We start from the raw sequence: 14,234 nt of genomic DNA on the forward strand, positions 1-14,234 counted from the left end.
TACATACAGAGCCTGTTGTGGGTGAGGTTAGCTTTCTTGGCACTGCTGCATTGTGCATCTAAGAACTCTGTGTCAGAGCTGCCGCACCCGGTAAACTAAGCAATATATCGTTGGGTTCAGGCTCTCTTCCTTTACATCATGCTACTCTTACGTTAGGTAGCGAAACCTGCTGGCAGATTCTCTTTAATGTAAAGTTTATAGAATAGCGCAACTCAATGAGGATTTCATATTAGAATTCTCAGCCAAACAAGAGAAAACAGGGTGTGTGATGAAGGCAAAGGTGAAAAAAAAAATTCTACAGAAACTACCAAATAATGCAAAAGAAATAAATTATGTTAAAAATGGCACATATAAAAACAAGACATTTAAGAAGAGCACATGAGCTCCACTGATACCCACTAATGACCTGCACAAACGCCCTACACCCTACAAACATGCAATAATAAGAAACCTGCAACCTACTAAACTACTTTGTTAATTTTTTAAAGGCCAGACCTACTTTGGCCTCAGTGTCCATACATGTTTTTTTTTTTTTTTTTTTTTGCTTTTTCATTGTCACATTCTAGGAGCCCTAACTTTTTTGTCATCGACTTAACTGTACAAGAGCTTTTGTTTTTTTACAGAAATAAGTTGCATTTGTCAGAGTGTTGCACAGCTTATATGCAAGGGGCCTTTGTAAACTTTGTCAGCCTCAATCCCTTCTCTTATAAGACAATGGGAGCTGCAGGACCACTGCCCCAGGTTGAATAATCACTGGCTTCCTCATGCTAATGGAGAGTTGTATATCCATTGTCACCTGAAGAGGTAGTGATATTATGTTAAGTGGTGGCCTACTTAGAGGTTATGCCATTGCTTTTGGCATAACTCGTGGAACCCATGAAGAAGCCACAACTGGTAGTGTTATGCAGAGGATGCCGTGCCCCTTCCTGTCAGAGTACCCCTGAGGTGGACACACCACTGGTGGCATAATGCCAGGGGTGAGATACCGCTTCCCCTTTATGCTTGAAGATACTTTGGCCTAATTGTATTCTCTTCGGTTTCATTTTTGCATTCACTTGCAGTTAATACTTTGCCTTGGGTATATTTGTATTCTCTTCCTTGCTCATATGTATACATCTCCATTGGTAATCGGAGGCTTCTTACTTAGTGCATGTGTAAGGGAAAGGGTGTCTGGGACAGGGCACTTCTCAGACTGTAGTCTTAGGCTGGAGTCACATTGCGTTTCGGGTGTCCGTTTAACGGACTACGTTACACCGCTGCATAATGCGGTGTATCGTAGTCCGTTAACGCTTCCATTGCTAGTAATGGCATTGGGTGTGCGCTAGTGATGTGCCGTCATTTGACTGACGGACCCGAGACGCTGGCTGCATCGTTTCCGGGTTCATCACTGCTAGTGCAGATGGAGCTAGCATAAGCTCCATCTGCGCTAGCGTGATGTAGCGCAGGCACTTGCGCTAGCAGCAGCCCGTTAGCGTATGTGCTGAATGGGCTGCTGCTAACGCAATGTGACCCTAGCCTTATGGGTATCATTGCAGCTTGTGTTCTCTTTTTAATTGTTTGGCCCTACATGTACTGTTTTGGATAAGGTGTATTTATTTGCTAGTTTGGGTAGTGTATTCTTTCGGTCACGTATCACAAACTATTTTCTATTTCTATTGTTTGGCTTTGTGCACATTACAGGTGCGTGGCACTTTACTTGTTTTGCATTCATGTTTAGCTTGTCGTATATTACATTTTCTACTTGCAGATGATACAACACGAGTCATTTTACAGGGAAATGAAGACTACGTAAATGCAAGTTATGTGAATGTAAGTAAACACAATTTGTTGTAGCTGATCTGTGTGTTTGACTGAGAATGGAAATTACTCGCTAACGCCCTCCAAAAAAGATGAGGTCTCAGTAGTGCAAATTGTGGGCAAATTGGTGTGGGATAAAGCTCCCACGTCTCATACATCCACTTCAAAAAAATATCTCATTGTTATAAAGCTATATATAATCACCACAGAATAGATTTAAAACATGTGGCCTCGACTATAACATTGATTTTATCATGCAGATTTATGAAACTTTAGCATTATAAAGAAATCTGAAAAAGGGCAACCAAGATACAATGTTGAGCCACAGGAAAAGGTCCAATTTGAATTTATTCACCACCAATATGTTGACTGTCTTATGTACCCTGTATAAATCTTCCCAACTATTGGTATGGTATCTGCCACCAGTTATTTTGCCACCTAATCAGAGAACAGCATATAATATAGAGATAGTGACCCTGATTCCAGCAAAAGGTTATCACTACAGAACTAGAAATCCCTCTGAGATGCAATCTTCCATACTTATGAGCTCTGCCTACACCACTGATGTAGCTTTCTGCCCATGCACAGTGTAAACAGAGAGCTGCCGATCAGTGGTGTAGGCAGGGTTATATACAGCTCATCGTTCAGATAACTGGTAGATTTGCAGCAGATAACATTTCCTCCCTGGACTCTGACCTATATCATGCTGCTCTCAGGGGCAGAAAAAATTCTCCCGGCAAGTGGGTGTGGCTTTGCTTCCATACCCTTGTATTGAGCGAGGCCACGCCCATCTAGTGATGAGATGGGCCAGTGAGTGAGGCTGACTAGAGGGTGCATACTCGCTCCATACAACATATGGAAGCAAGGCCACGCTCACTGGCCAGGAGTATGTATAATGCATACATACTCTCCGGTCCCGGGTCTGACACCGACGAATCCACTGTTAACTATGACTTAATCCAGGTGTGTTTCATTAATAACCACCTTTTGTTTCCTATCACTGAGCCACTTGTTAACTCAGGTACACATGTTTTCCCATTTTCCCATTATTCTCATTTTATGTACCAAACTCTTGTGTGGCACCGTATCTAGCGCCTTTGAAAAGTCCAAATAGTCAAAATCTACAGAATAGTCCAAATAGTCAACATCTACAGAATTTCCCTGGTCCAGTCTAGAACTAGTTTGACTGGACCGAACCCTGATTGTTTTTCAGTACTTGTACCACAAGACAGTCAGTTTGCGATAGTCCTACTTTACAGCTCCTGTTATTGTGGAATCTATGAATATTGAAAATAATGTTCTGTCTGTCACAGTACTACAGTACTCGGGGGTGTATGTCATCCAGTTCCGAGGATTTGTCTACTTTAGTGATTTTGAGGTGGCTCCGTACTTCCTGCTGGGGTAAGCAGGTGACATCTAATGGAGAATTTCTGGTATCCATGATCATGTTGTCTATCATGTGATTTTCTTGTATAAATGACATTAATATTGTCCATTCTAAGTATTTATACCAAAAAAGCAGAGATGTAACAAACACAAATAAACCAAAGGCTTTTTAGAAATGTTGAAATTTAATATTTTTATTAATGCAATAATTATAAAAACAATGACAAAGGGTAAATAAATGTTAAAATGGGGTATACAAATACAGGAAAGGAAGGTGGGTATACCTGAGAGTAAATGGCATATAAGGCACTGCAATAATATATTGATCGATTAGTTACTTACAAAAAAGGCTCTAATAGATGATCAAAGGGGCTCGCATATAATACCCATAGTAACGAGTTCATAAAAAGCTAGGACAGATATGGCAATAATAACTCAATACTAAACCTGTAGAAAATCAGGTGTATGTAACCACAGGATTTTTTCAAATTTAATATAAGAAAAGTCCTGAGAGATTAATTCAATCAAATAACATGTTTAAAGGAGACCACAGTAGAGCATGCAAAAGGAATAACACAAGTATACAAGCATATTATAACAAACAGTAATATACAAGATGAAATTGCCAGCAGTGGCGCAGACCAGGAACCCACCACACCCGGCGCGTGTTTCGCTATGGAAAGCTTCATCCATACTGTAGAGAAAAAGAAGTTTAGCAGATTGGCCCTCTTCCACCATTTCACCAAGACTGTTTTTGAGGCGGACAACACTAACATTTTTTCTATTTCTTACTATTTATTTGGTTGAAAAATATTTTGATTATTTTTTACCCTCTCTGGAATGAGTCTCTGTCGCAATATTTGGTGGCTTATTTTGTTTCATTACACAATTTATAATTTTTTTCCTATAATTATTTAGCATACTGGACTGCATATCTTTTTGAGTGGAATTTGTCTTAGTAGAGCTTCATGCATATGTCTGCATAACTATACAGTGTCATAAAAGGGTACTCGAAAATGTGTGTGAGTACTTTACTATACCTCCTTTTAATGTATTATTAAAAATTTGGCATTCTCCATTAGATGTCATATATGTTTTTGTGTTGTTTTTTTAAATGTCTCCTGTAAAATGCATTGCTTCTAAGAGAGTAGGATTCCAAACCACAGTATAACAGAATAAAATGGAACTCCCTTTGTCACCCTAACTTCTCTTTGCCACATGCATATGAGACCTTACAATGACCATTGTTTTTTTTTTAAATTGCTATCTAGGACATGTTTGCATTCTTTCCTTACTTAGTTCCTCTAAGTGCCTATAAAAATATGTAGCCATAACCACATAAAAATAAATACTGTTGCTGAGATTTTTCAATATTCTCCCTTTGTTTCTGTTACATTTACTGTTCCTCATGTCAAAAAATCACTGCAGACAACAGTGTATGAGATGATATCTAGCTAACCATTGGTACCACAATAAGATCTAGAGTCAAGAAGTGTAAACAAAATTGTTTTGAGGGGATAAAAGCAATTTTTATTGGTATTGAAGTAAAATTAAGTTAAAATAAGGTGCCTCATGACTAGACATGGAGAAACCCGTATAGTAAAGTTGGGGGGCCGTACCGAAAATCTGTTTGGGCACAGACCCTGAACACCGACTTCACCAGGAAGTTCGTGTTACTGTTTGAGTTTGGCATCCTGAACAACGATGCAGCACTGAGCTCAGAGAGTTCACCAGGAGAAATTTCCCCAGGTGAACTGCGGTGAACTCACCACTGCACCTTGAGACTTTTTCTCACTGTGGTAGCGGTGATCTCACCATAGTCCCGGCAGTTCAGGGGCCCAGCTGGGAATGCAGCCTCAGAGGCCTGCAGTAACCTCGATGACATCATCGCTAGTCACTGAGGCTGAGCTCGCAGCTGCTCATTCCCCAGTGGTTGTCAACCAGGATGGTTATTTCTTGGCACTGTCCAGGTTGAAAACTGTTTATGTGCAGACATGGATTTGGCATGGAACAGAACGACGGACAGGAGAGCGATATATGGTTATTTTTCATTTCATGTCTTTTTTCACATGAGACAAGGGCTTCAGTGGAATGGGCGTTAGATGAGTATAACTGTTTGTTTTTAAATAAAAAAGTTAGTGTGGTTTTTTTTTTTAAATTTCAAATAAGGGACTTAATTCTGGCTGTGTGTTTATTTACAACTAGATGCTGGCCCGATTTGAAAGCATTAGGGTATTCTAGAATATGTATGTATGTATGTGTATATATATATATATATATATATATATATATATATATATATATATATATATATAGCAGCCACATAGCATATAGCAGAGGCCACGTAACACAGACAGCCACGTAGTATATATCACAGCCATGTAGTATATAGGAGCCACGTAGTATATAACACAGCCACGTAGTATATAACACAGCCCCCCTAGTATATAACACTGGGCACATAGTATGTAACACTGCGCACGTAGTATATAACACTGCGCACGTAGTATATAACACTGCCCACATATTATATAACACTGCCCACGTAGTATATAACACTGCCCACGTATTATATAACACTGCCCACGTATTATATAACACTGCTCACGTAGTATATAACACAGCCCACGTACTATATAACACAGCCCACGTAGTATGTAACACAGCCCACGTAGTATATAACACAGCTCACGTAGTATATAACACAGCCCACATAGTATATAATAATGCGCACGTAGTATATAATACTGCGCACGTAGTATATAACACCGCGCGCGTAGTATATAACACCGCGCACGTAGTATATAACACTGCGCACGTAGCATATAATACTGCGCACGTAGTATATAACACTGCGCACGTAGTATATAACACTGCGCACGTAGTATATAACAATGCGCACGTAGTATATAACGCAGCCCATGTAGTATATAACGCTGCCCATGTAGTATATAATGCTGCCCACGTAGTATATAACACAGCCCACGTATATAACACAGCCCACGTAGTATATAAAGTCATGCCCAAAAGTATTGACACCCCTGCAATTCTGTCAGATAATACTCATTTTCTTCCTGAAAATGATTGCAAACACAAATTATTTGGTATTATCTTCATTTAATTTCTCTTAAATGAAAAAAAAACACAAAAAGAATTGTCCTAAAGCCAAATTGGATATAATTCCACACCAAACATAAAAAAGGGGGTAGACAGAAGTATTGGCACTGTTCGAAAAATCATGTGATGCTTCTCTAATTTATGTAATTAACAGCACCTGTAACTTACCTTTGGCACCTAACAGGTGTTGGCAATAACTAAATCACACTTGCAGCCAGTTGACATGGATTAAAGTTGACTCAACCTCTGTCCTGTGTCCTTGTGTGTACCACATTGAGCATGGAGAAAAGAAAGAAGACCAAAGAACTGTCTGAGGACTTGAGAAACCAAATTGTGAGGAAGTATGAGCAATCTCAAGGCTACAAGTCCATCTCCAAAGACCTGAATGTTCCTGTGTCTACTCTGCGCAGTGTCATCAAGAAGTTTAAAGCCCATGGCATTGTGGCTAACCTCCCTAGATGTGGACGGAAAAGAAAAATTGACAAGAGATTTCAACGTAAGATTGTGCGGATGTTGGATAAAGAACCTCGACTAACATCCAAACAAGTTCAAGCTGCCCTCAGTGTTAACCCGTACTATGTCGGCATCTGAATGAAAAGGGACTGTATGGTAGGAGACCCAGGAAGACCCCACCTCTTACCCCGAGACATAAAAAAGCCAGGCTAAAGTTTGCCAAAACTTACCTGAAAAAGCCTAAAACGTTTTTGAAGAATGTTCTCTGGTCAGATGAGACAAAAGTGGAGCTTTTTGGGCAAAGGCATCAACATAGAGTTTACAGGAGAAAAAAAGAGGCATTCAAAGAAAAGAACACGGTCCCTACAGTCAAACCTGACGGAGGTTCCCTGATGTTTTGGAGTTGCTTTGCTGCCTCTGGCACTGGACTGCTTGACCGTGTGAATGGCATTATGAAGTCAGAAGACTACCAACAAATTTTGCAGCATAATGTAGGGCCCAGTGTGAGAAAGCTGGGTCTCCCTCAGAGGTCATGGGTCTTCCAGCAGGACAATGACCCAAAACACACTTCAAAAAGCACTAAAAATGGTTTGAGAGAAAGCACTGGAGACTTCTAAGGTGGCCAGCAATGAGTCCAGACCTGAATCCCATAGAACACCTGTGGAGAGATCTAAAAATGACAGTTTGGAGAAGACACCCTTCAAATATCAGGGACCTGAAGCAGTTTGCCAAAGAAGAATGGTCTAAAATTCCAGCAGAGCATTGTAAGAAACTCATTGATAGTTACCGGAAGCGGTTGGTCGCAGTTATTTTGGCTAAAGGTTGTGCAACCAAGTATTGGGCTGAGGGTGCCAATACTTTTGTCTAGCCCATTTTTGGAGTTTTGTGTGAAATGATCAATGTTTTGTTTCATTTTCTTTTGTGTTTTTTTCATTTAAGACAAATTAAATGAAGATGATAATACCAAATAATTTGTGTTTGCAATCATTTTCAGGAAGAAAATGAGTATTCTCTGACAGAATTGAAGGGGTGTCAATACTTTTGGCCATGACTGTAACACTGTGCACGTAGTATATAACACTGTGCACGTAGTATATAACACTGTGCACGTAGTATATAACACTGCGCACGTAGTATATAACACTGCGCACGTAGTATATAACACTGCGCACGTAGTATATAACACTGCCCACGTAGTATATAACACTGCCCACGTAGTATATAACACTGCCCACGTAGTATATAACACAGCCCACGTAGTATATAACACTGCGCACGTAGTATATAACACTGCGCACGTAGTATATAACACTACACACGTAGTATATAACACTGCCCACGTAGTAAATAACACTGCCCACGTAGTAAATAACACTGCCCACATAGTATATAACACTGCCCACGTAGTATATAACACTGCCCACGTAGTATATAACACTGCCCACGTAGTATATAACACTGCCCACGTAGTATATAACACAGCCCACGTGGTATATAACACTGCGCACGTAGAATATAACACTGCCCACGTAGTATATAACACTGCCACGTAGTATATAACAGCCTACGTAATATATAGCATCCACGCAGTATATAACAGTCCACGTAGTATTTAACATTGCCCAAGTAGTATGTAAAATTGCCCACGTAGTATATAACACTGCCCACATGGTATATAACACTGCCCACATAGTATATAACACTGCCCACATAGTAAATAACACAGGCCACACAGTATATAACACTGCTCACGTAGTATATAGCAGACTCGCAGTATATAACACAGCCCAAGAACTGTCCCAGCGATGCATTGCAAAATTACCCAGATGACTTACAGGTCTCGTGAGACCGCTACGTCATCATCTCGCGAGACCGCAATGCATGGCCCGGAGCGTCACGATAGGCGGGAAAGGCAGCGGAAGGTGAGTATATAATGATTTTTTTTTTCTTGTTTTTAACATTAGATCTTTTTACTATTGATGCTGCGTAGGCAGCATAAATAGTAAAAAGGTGGTCAAACGGTTAATTGCAGCGTTAACGGACTGCGTTACACCACGGCATAACGCAGTGTAACGCAGCCATTAACCCTGTGTGAGCCCTGACTGGAGGGGAGTATGGAGGGGGCATTGACAGAGAGTAGGAAGGGGCGAATTTGCGACCGGACTGTGCCCGTCGCTGATTGGTCACAGCCTGCCAGGCACGACCAATCAGCCACGCGAGATTTCCGTGACAGACAGACAAACAGACGGAAGTGCCCCTTAGACAATTATATATATATACTAGATGGTTGCCCGATTCTAACGCATCGGGTATTCTAGAATATGCATGTCCATGTAGTATATTGCCCAGCCCACGTAGTATATTGCCCAGCCACGTAGTATATTGCCCAGCCACGTAGTATATTGCCCAGTGACGTAGTATATTGCCCAGCCACGTAGTATATTGCCCAGCCACGTAGTATATTGCCCAGCCACGTAGTATATTGCCCAGCCACGTAGTATATTGCCTAGTGACGTAGTATATTGCGCAGCCACGCAGTATATTGCCGATTCACATAGTATACTGCGCAGCCACGTAGTATATTGCCCAGTGACGTAGTATACAGCACAGAGTCACGTAGTATATTGGCCAGTCACGTAGTATATTGCCCAGCTACGTAGTATATTGGCCAGTCACATAGTATATTGCCCAGCTACATAGTATATTGCCAAGCCTGGTTTGTCACAGGTGAAAAAATAAAAAATAAACATATACTCACCTTTCTGAGGGAGCTCTTGTAGTCCACGGCAGCTTCTGGTCCCAAGGTTGGTATTAGTGCAGGACCTGTGATGACTTCGCGGTCACATGACCGTGACATCATGGCAGGTCTTTGCAGCGCAGGCATGCAGGGCCTGTGATGACGTTGCAGACACATGACCGTGACGTCATGGCAGGTCCTTCTGCCACCGGAACCTGCAATGGAAGATGGCGGCCGGCGCGAGCTGCTACGGAGGGTGAGTATAGCAGTTTTTTTTTATTTTTTATTATTTTTAACATTACATTTTTTACTATTGATGCCGCATAGGCAGCATCAATAGTAAAAAGTTGGAGACACACAGGGTTAATAGCGGTGGTAACGGAGTGCGTTACCCGCGGCATAACGCGGTCCGTTACCGCCGGCATTAACCCTGTGTTAGCGGTAACCGGAGGGGAGTATGCGGGCGACAGGCACTGACTGCGGGGAGTAAGGAGCGGCCATTTTCTTTCGGACTGTGCCCGTCGCTGATTGGTCGCGGCAGCCATGACAGGCAGCTGCTGAGACCAATCAGCGAATAACCGTAACAGAAAGACAGACAGACAGGAGGACAGACGGAAGTGACCAGAGCTGCCACTAGAAATTTCGGGGCCCCATACTGGCAAAATTTTCGAGGCCCCCTTGAGACTCCGCCCAGGCTCCACCCCAGCCCCACCTCCACGCTCCACCCCTCGAACTGTCCACAGTCCCACCGCTCTCTCTTGGAAAAACTCCACTTCTCACCTATCACACATTAACAGTTCCCATCACCAGATCACACATATAGCCGGCAGCTTTTGTTTTGGCCAAAAGATTTTTTAAGCCGCCACCATAACACGTTAGACACTTTTGGCCGGGCCCTACTCTACTGTAACCTATTAAATATTTGTTAAAATATGCAATACAATTTAGGTATATTTTTATTTATTTTTCAATGTTTAAAATGACCAATAATATCACATACAAGGAACAAATACCACAATACCATGACCAGACCAGATATTACCACCACAAAGTGACCGAATACTACAATTCTGATCAGTAATTAAAAAAAAAAGCACCGTACTATCACCATAAGTGCCATTATACACAGGAGATCTGTACTTAGTATGCAGTGTCTGTGTACAGATAATACAGTGATCACTAGTGAAATTATACACAGGAGCTCTGTATATAGTATACAGTGTATAGTGTCAGTGTATAGGTAACACACTGACTCACCAGTGACGTCTCTAGGTGAAGTCCTTTATCTTTCATCCAGCACAGACCGCCATCACTTCATCCATCCAGGACTTGTCTCTGCAGGAAATAACACAGTTATCTCGAGCTCTGCTTGTAGAATACATTAGTTAATTTTTCACAACTTCTACATTACACCACATGAAGAAAAAGAGGCAACATAGTATCACTCTATACAGTAACAGGACCGCCCCCTCATTTAAAACAGTATACTCAAAAAATAAAATAAATACATCACTGCAGTAATAATATCCCTAAATTAGCCCCTATGGTAATAATATTCCCCATCCTGGCCACCATGTGTCTCATTCCTGGCATCAGCCATATGTTCTCCCATCCTGCCCTCATGAGTATCCATTCTGCCCCATATGATCTCCCCATCCTGCCCCATATGATCGCCCCATGTGATCTCTCCATCCGGCCCCATCTGTCTCCATCATATCCATCCTGCCCCATGATCCTGCACGATCTGTCTCCAATTCTGCTCCCAGTGTCTCCAATCATGCCCCATGTCTCCATTCTGCCCCCTATGTCTCCAACCATGCCCCTGTGTCTGCAATTCTGCCACTTGTCTCCAATTATGCCCCCTGTGTCTCCATTCTGCCCCATCTGTCTCCAATCCTCCCCCATCTGTCTCCAGTCATGCCCCCATGTCTTTCATCCTGCCCCGTGTCTCCAATCATGCCCCGTATCTCCATTCTGCCCGGTGTCTCGAATTCTGCCCCAATGTCAAGCATTCTGCCCCAATGTCCAGCATTCTGCCCCCGGGTCTCACAGTCTGCCCCTGTGTCCAGCATTCTGCCCCTGTCACTGTGTCCAGAATTCTGCCCCTGTCACTGTGTCCAGCATTCTGCCCCTGTCACTGTGTCCAGCATTCTGCCCCTGTCACTGTGTCCAGCATTCTGCCAATGTCACTGTGTCCAGCATTCTGCCCCTGTCACTGTGTCCAGCATTCTGCCCCTGTCACTGTGTCCAGCATTCCGCCCCTGTCACTGTGTCCAGCATTCTGCCCCTGTCACTGTGTCCAGCATTCTGCCCCTGTCACTATGTCCAGCATTCTGACCCACTGTGTTCAGCATTTCTGCCCCACTGTGTCCAGCATTTCTGCCCTTGTGTGTCCAGCATTTCTGCCCCACTGTGTCCAGCATTTCTGCCCCAGTGTGTCCAGCATTTCTGCCCCACTGTGTCCAGCATTCTGCCCCACTGTGTGTCCAGCATTTCTGCCTCACTGTGTCCAGCATTCTGCCCCACTGTGTCCAGCATTTCTGCCCCACTGTGTCCAGCATTTCTGCCCCACTGTGTCCAGCATTTCTGCCCCACTGTGTCCAGCATTTCGGCCCCACTGTGTCCAGCATTTCGGCCCCACTGTGTCCAGCATTTCGGCCCCACTGTGTCCAGCATTTCTGCCCCACTGTGTCCAGCATTTCTGCCCCACTGTGTCCAGCATTTCTGCCCCACTGTGTCCAGCATTTCTGCCCCACTGTGTCCAGCATTTCTGCCCCACTGTGTCCAGCATTTCTGCCCCCCCTGTGTCCAGCATTCTGGCCCACCCCCTGTGTCCAGCTTTCTGCCCCCCACTGTGTCCAGCTTTCTGCCCCCCACTGTGTCTAGCTTTCTGCCCCCCCCCTGTGTCCAGCTTTCTGCCCCCCCCCGTGTCCAGCTTTCTGCCCCCCCCCCCCGTGTCCAGCTTTCTGCCCTCCCTGTGTCCAGCTTTCTGCCCTCCCTGTGTCCAGCTTTCTGCCCCCCCTGTGTCCAGCTTTCTGCCCTCCCTGTGTCCAGCTTTACTGCCCTGGGCCCCCCCCCTGTGTCCAGCTTTACTGCCCTGGGCCCCCCCCCTGTGTCCAGCTTTACTGCCCTGGGCCCCCTCATCCCCTCAACCCCTCCCCCCCCCCCCCGATCGCCGCTCTCAATAAAAAAAAATAAAAAAAGTTCTGCTTACCTGCCGCGCTCCTGCTCTCTCCACGCAGCTGCAGTGTGCACTCGCCGGCGACTTAAAATGACGTCAGACGCCGGCGACCTGCACGCTGCGGCTGGCTGGCTGCTGTTAACTATTGACGTGCGGGCGCGGGCCCGCACGTCAATAGCGTTAAACAGCTGTAGTGCCGGCCGCCGCTAAGGGCCCGGTTCAGCCTGCGGCTGCCGGTAGGGGCCCGGTGAGCAGGTAAGAGGGGGCCCGATGCGGGCCCCCTCTGCTCACCGGGCCCCATATGCCAGTCACGGCTGTAATGCCCTGATGGCGGCCCTGGAAGTGACCCTTAGACAATTATATAGTAGATAGATACAACTATAGGATTAGCAATGGATAGGTGTCTTACAGACACCACTCCATTACTAATCCGTGGGTTTGATGTCACCGGACAATACAATGGTCACATAAACCCCACAAATATGAACCCCACTTGCCACAGATGCACCTTTGCTGTTATTTTAATTCCGGGGGGGGGGGGGGGGGGGGCAATAGCTATAGCCCTTACAAACCTGAGAATACTAGCCCCAGCTGTCTGTTTTAGCATGTCAAAATGAGGGGACCCTACACCATTTTTTTTAAATAATTTTTAAAACTTGCTGGCGACCTTTCTATTCTTGATAACAAGCCTCCAACTGTCAGTTTTGCCTGCCTTTTTATCAAAAATACAGGGTTACCCACTCCGTTTTTTTATTTAGAGCGCAGGCCCTGGCTAATGCATACTCCCATCAGTCATGCTTGATCTCGTTCTTATTAGTGTCAGCCGTCGTAAGCTGATGGGTCCCATCAGCCGACGTCAGTGACCAGAGGTAAACTTTTTACCTCTGATCACAGCTGCGGGCTCACGCTGTCATTTGACAGCGTGCGAATGACGGCTGTCTAAGCGGCTGTAATGATTTTATCACCCACCAAAAGCAGTGTGTGCTGTGCTGTCATGCATATGATAGCGTGGCAAACACTGAATGTTCCAGCCCTGCATTCAAGTGAATGGAGTCCAGGCTCAGGTACTGTTCAGCTGGACCTGAACATGCAGGAGCCCGCCCATTTACTCATGACATAACAGGACACAGACAGAATACACATGATCAAGGTTTAGATTATATGGTGATCAATTAATCATACAAATCAAATAAATTCCCTGGGCTCTAACACCGCCAGTTGGTGCTCGGAAGGGCTGGCTGCACAGAGAAAAACACGCTGTTGTGTCAGCGTTTTTGCCGCACACAGAGCAGGGGAGCAGCTAGCGTTACTGAACCCCAATAACACGGCAGCAAGTGTTGACTGTGCAGACAGCACTTCCGGGCAACAACTGGCGGTGTTGAAGCCCAGGGAAAGCAGGAGAAGCAGAGTGTAGGCCGAGGCCTAATTGTAGCAAGTTGAAAGGTAACCTTCCCCCCCCCCCCCAGACGTTTGTAACTGAAAGAGCCACCTTGTGTAGCAGTAATGCTGCAAAAGGAAAAGGTGGCTCTTTTAATTATGCTCCTTGCAAACGCAGAACTAAAC

At 44.3% G+C, this 14,234-nt stretch overlaps 1 protein-coding gene across 1 annotated transcript in view; it reads left to right on the forward strand.

Annotated features, from left to right (window-relative positions):
* PTPN3 (protein tyrosine phosphatase non-receptor type 3) overlaps positions 1-14,234 on the forward strand; it is a 486,371-nt gene that overhangs the window by 426,428 nt on the left and 45,709 nt on the right. The window contains exon 22 of the mRNA XM_069730487.1: positions 1,748-1,809. Within this exon, the coding sequence (XP_069586588.1) occupies positions 1,748-1,809 (62 nt within the window). The remainder of the gene's footprint in view (positions 1-1,747; positions 1,810-14,234) is intronic.

Source organism: Ranitomeya imitator, chromosome 6 (genome assembly GCF_032444005.1).
Source record: "Ranitomeya imitator isolate aRanImi1 chromosome 6, aRanImi1.pri, whole genome shotgun sequence".
NCBI classification, from domain to species: domain Eukaryota; kingdom Metazoa; phylum Chordata; class Amphibia; order Anura; family Dendrobatidae; genus Ranitomeya; species Ranitomeya imitator.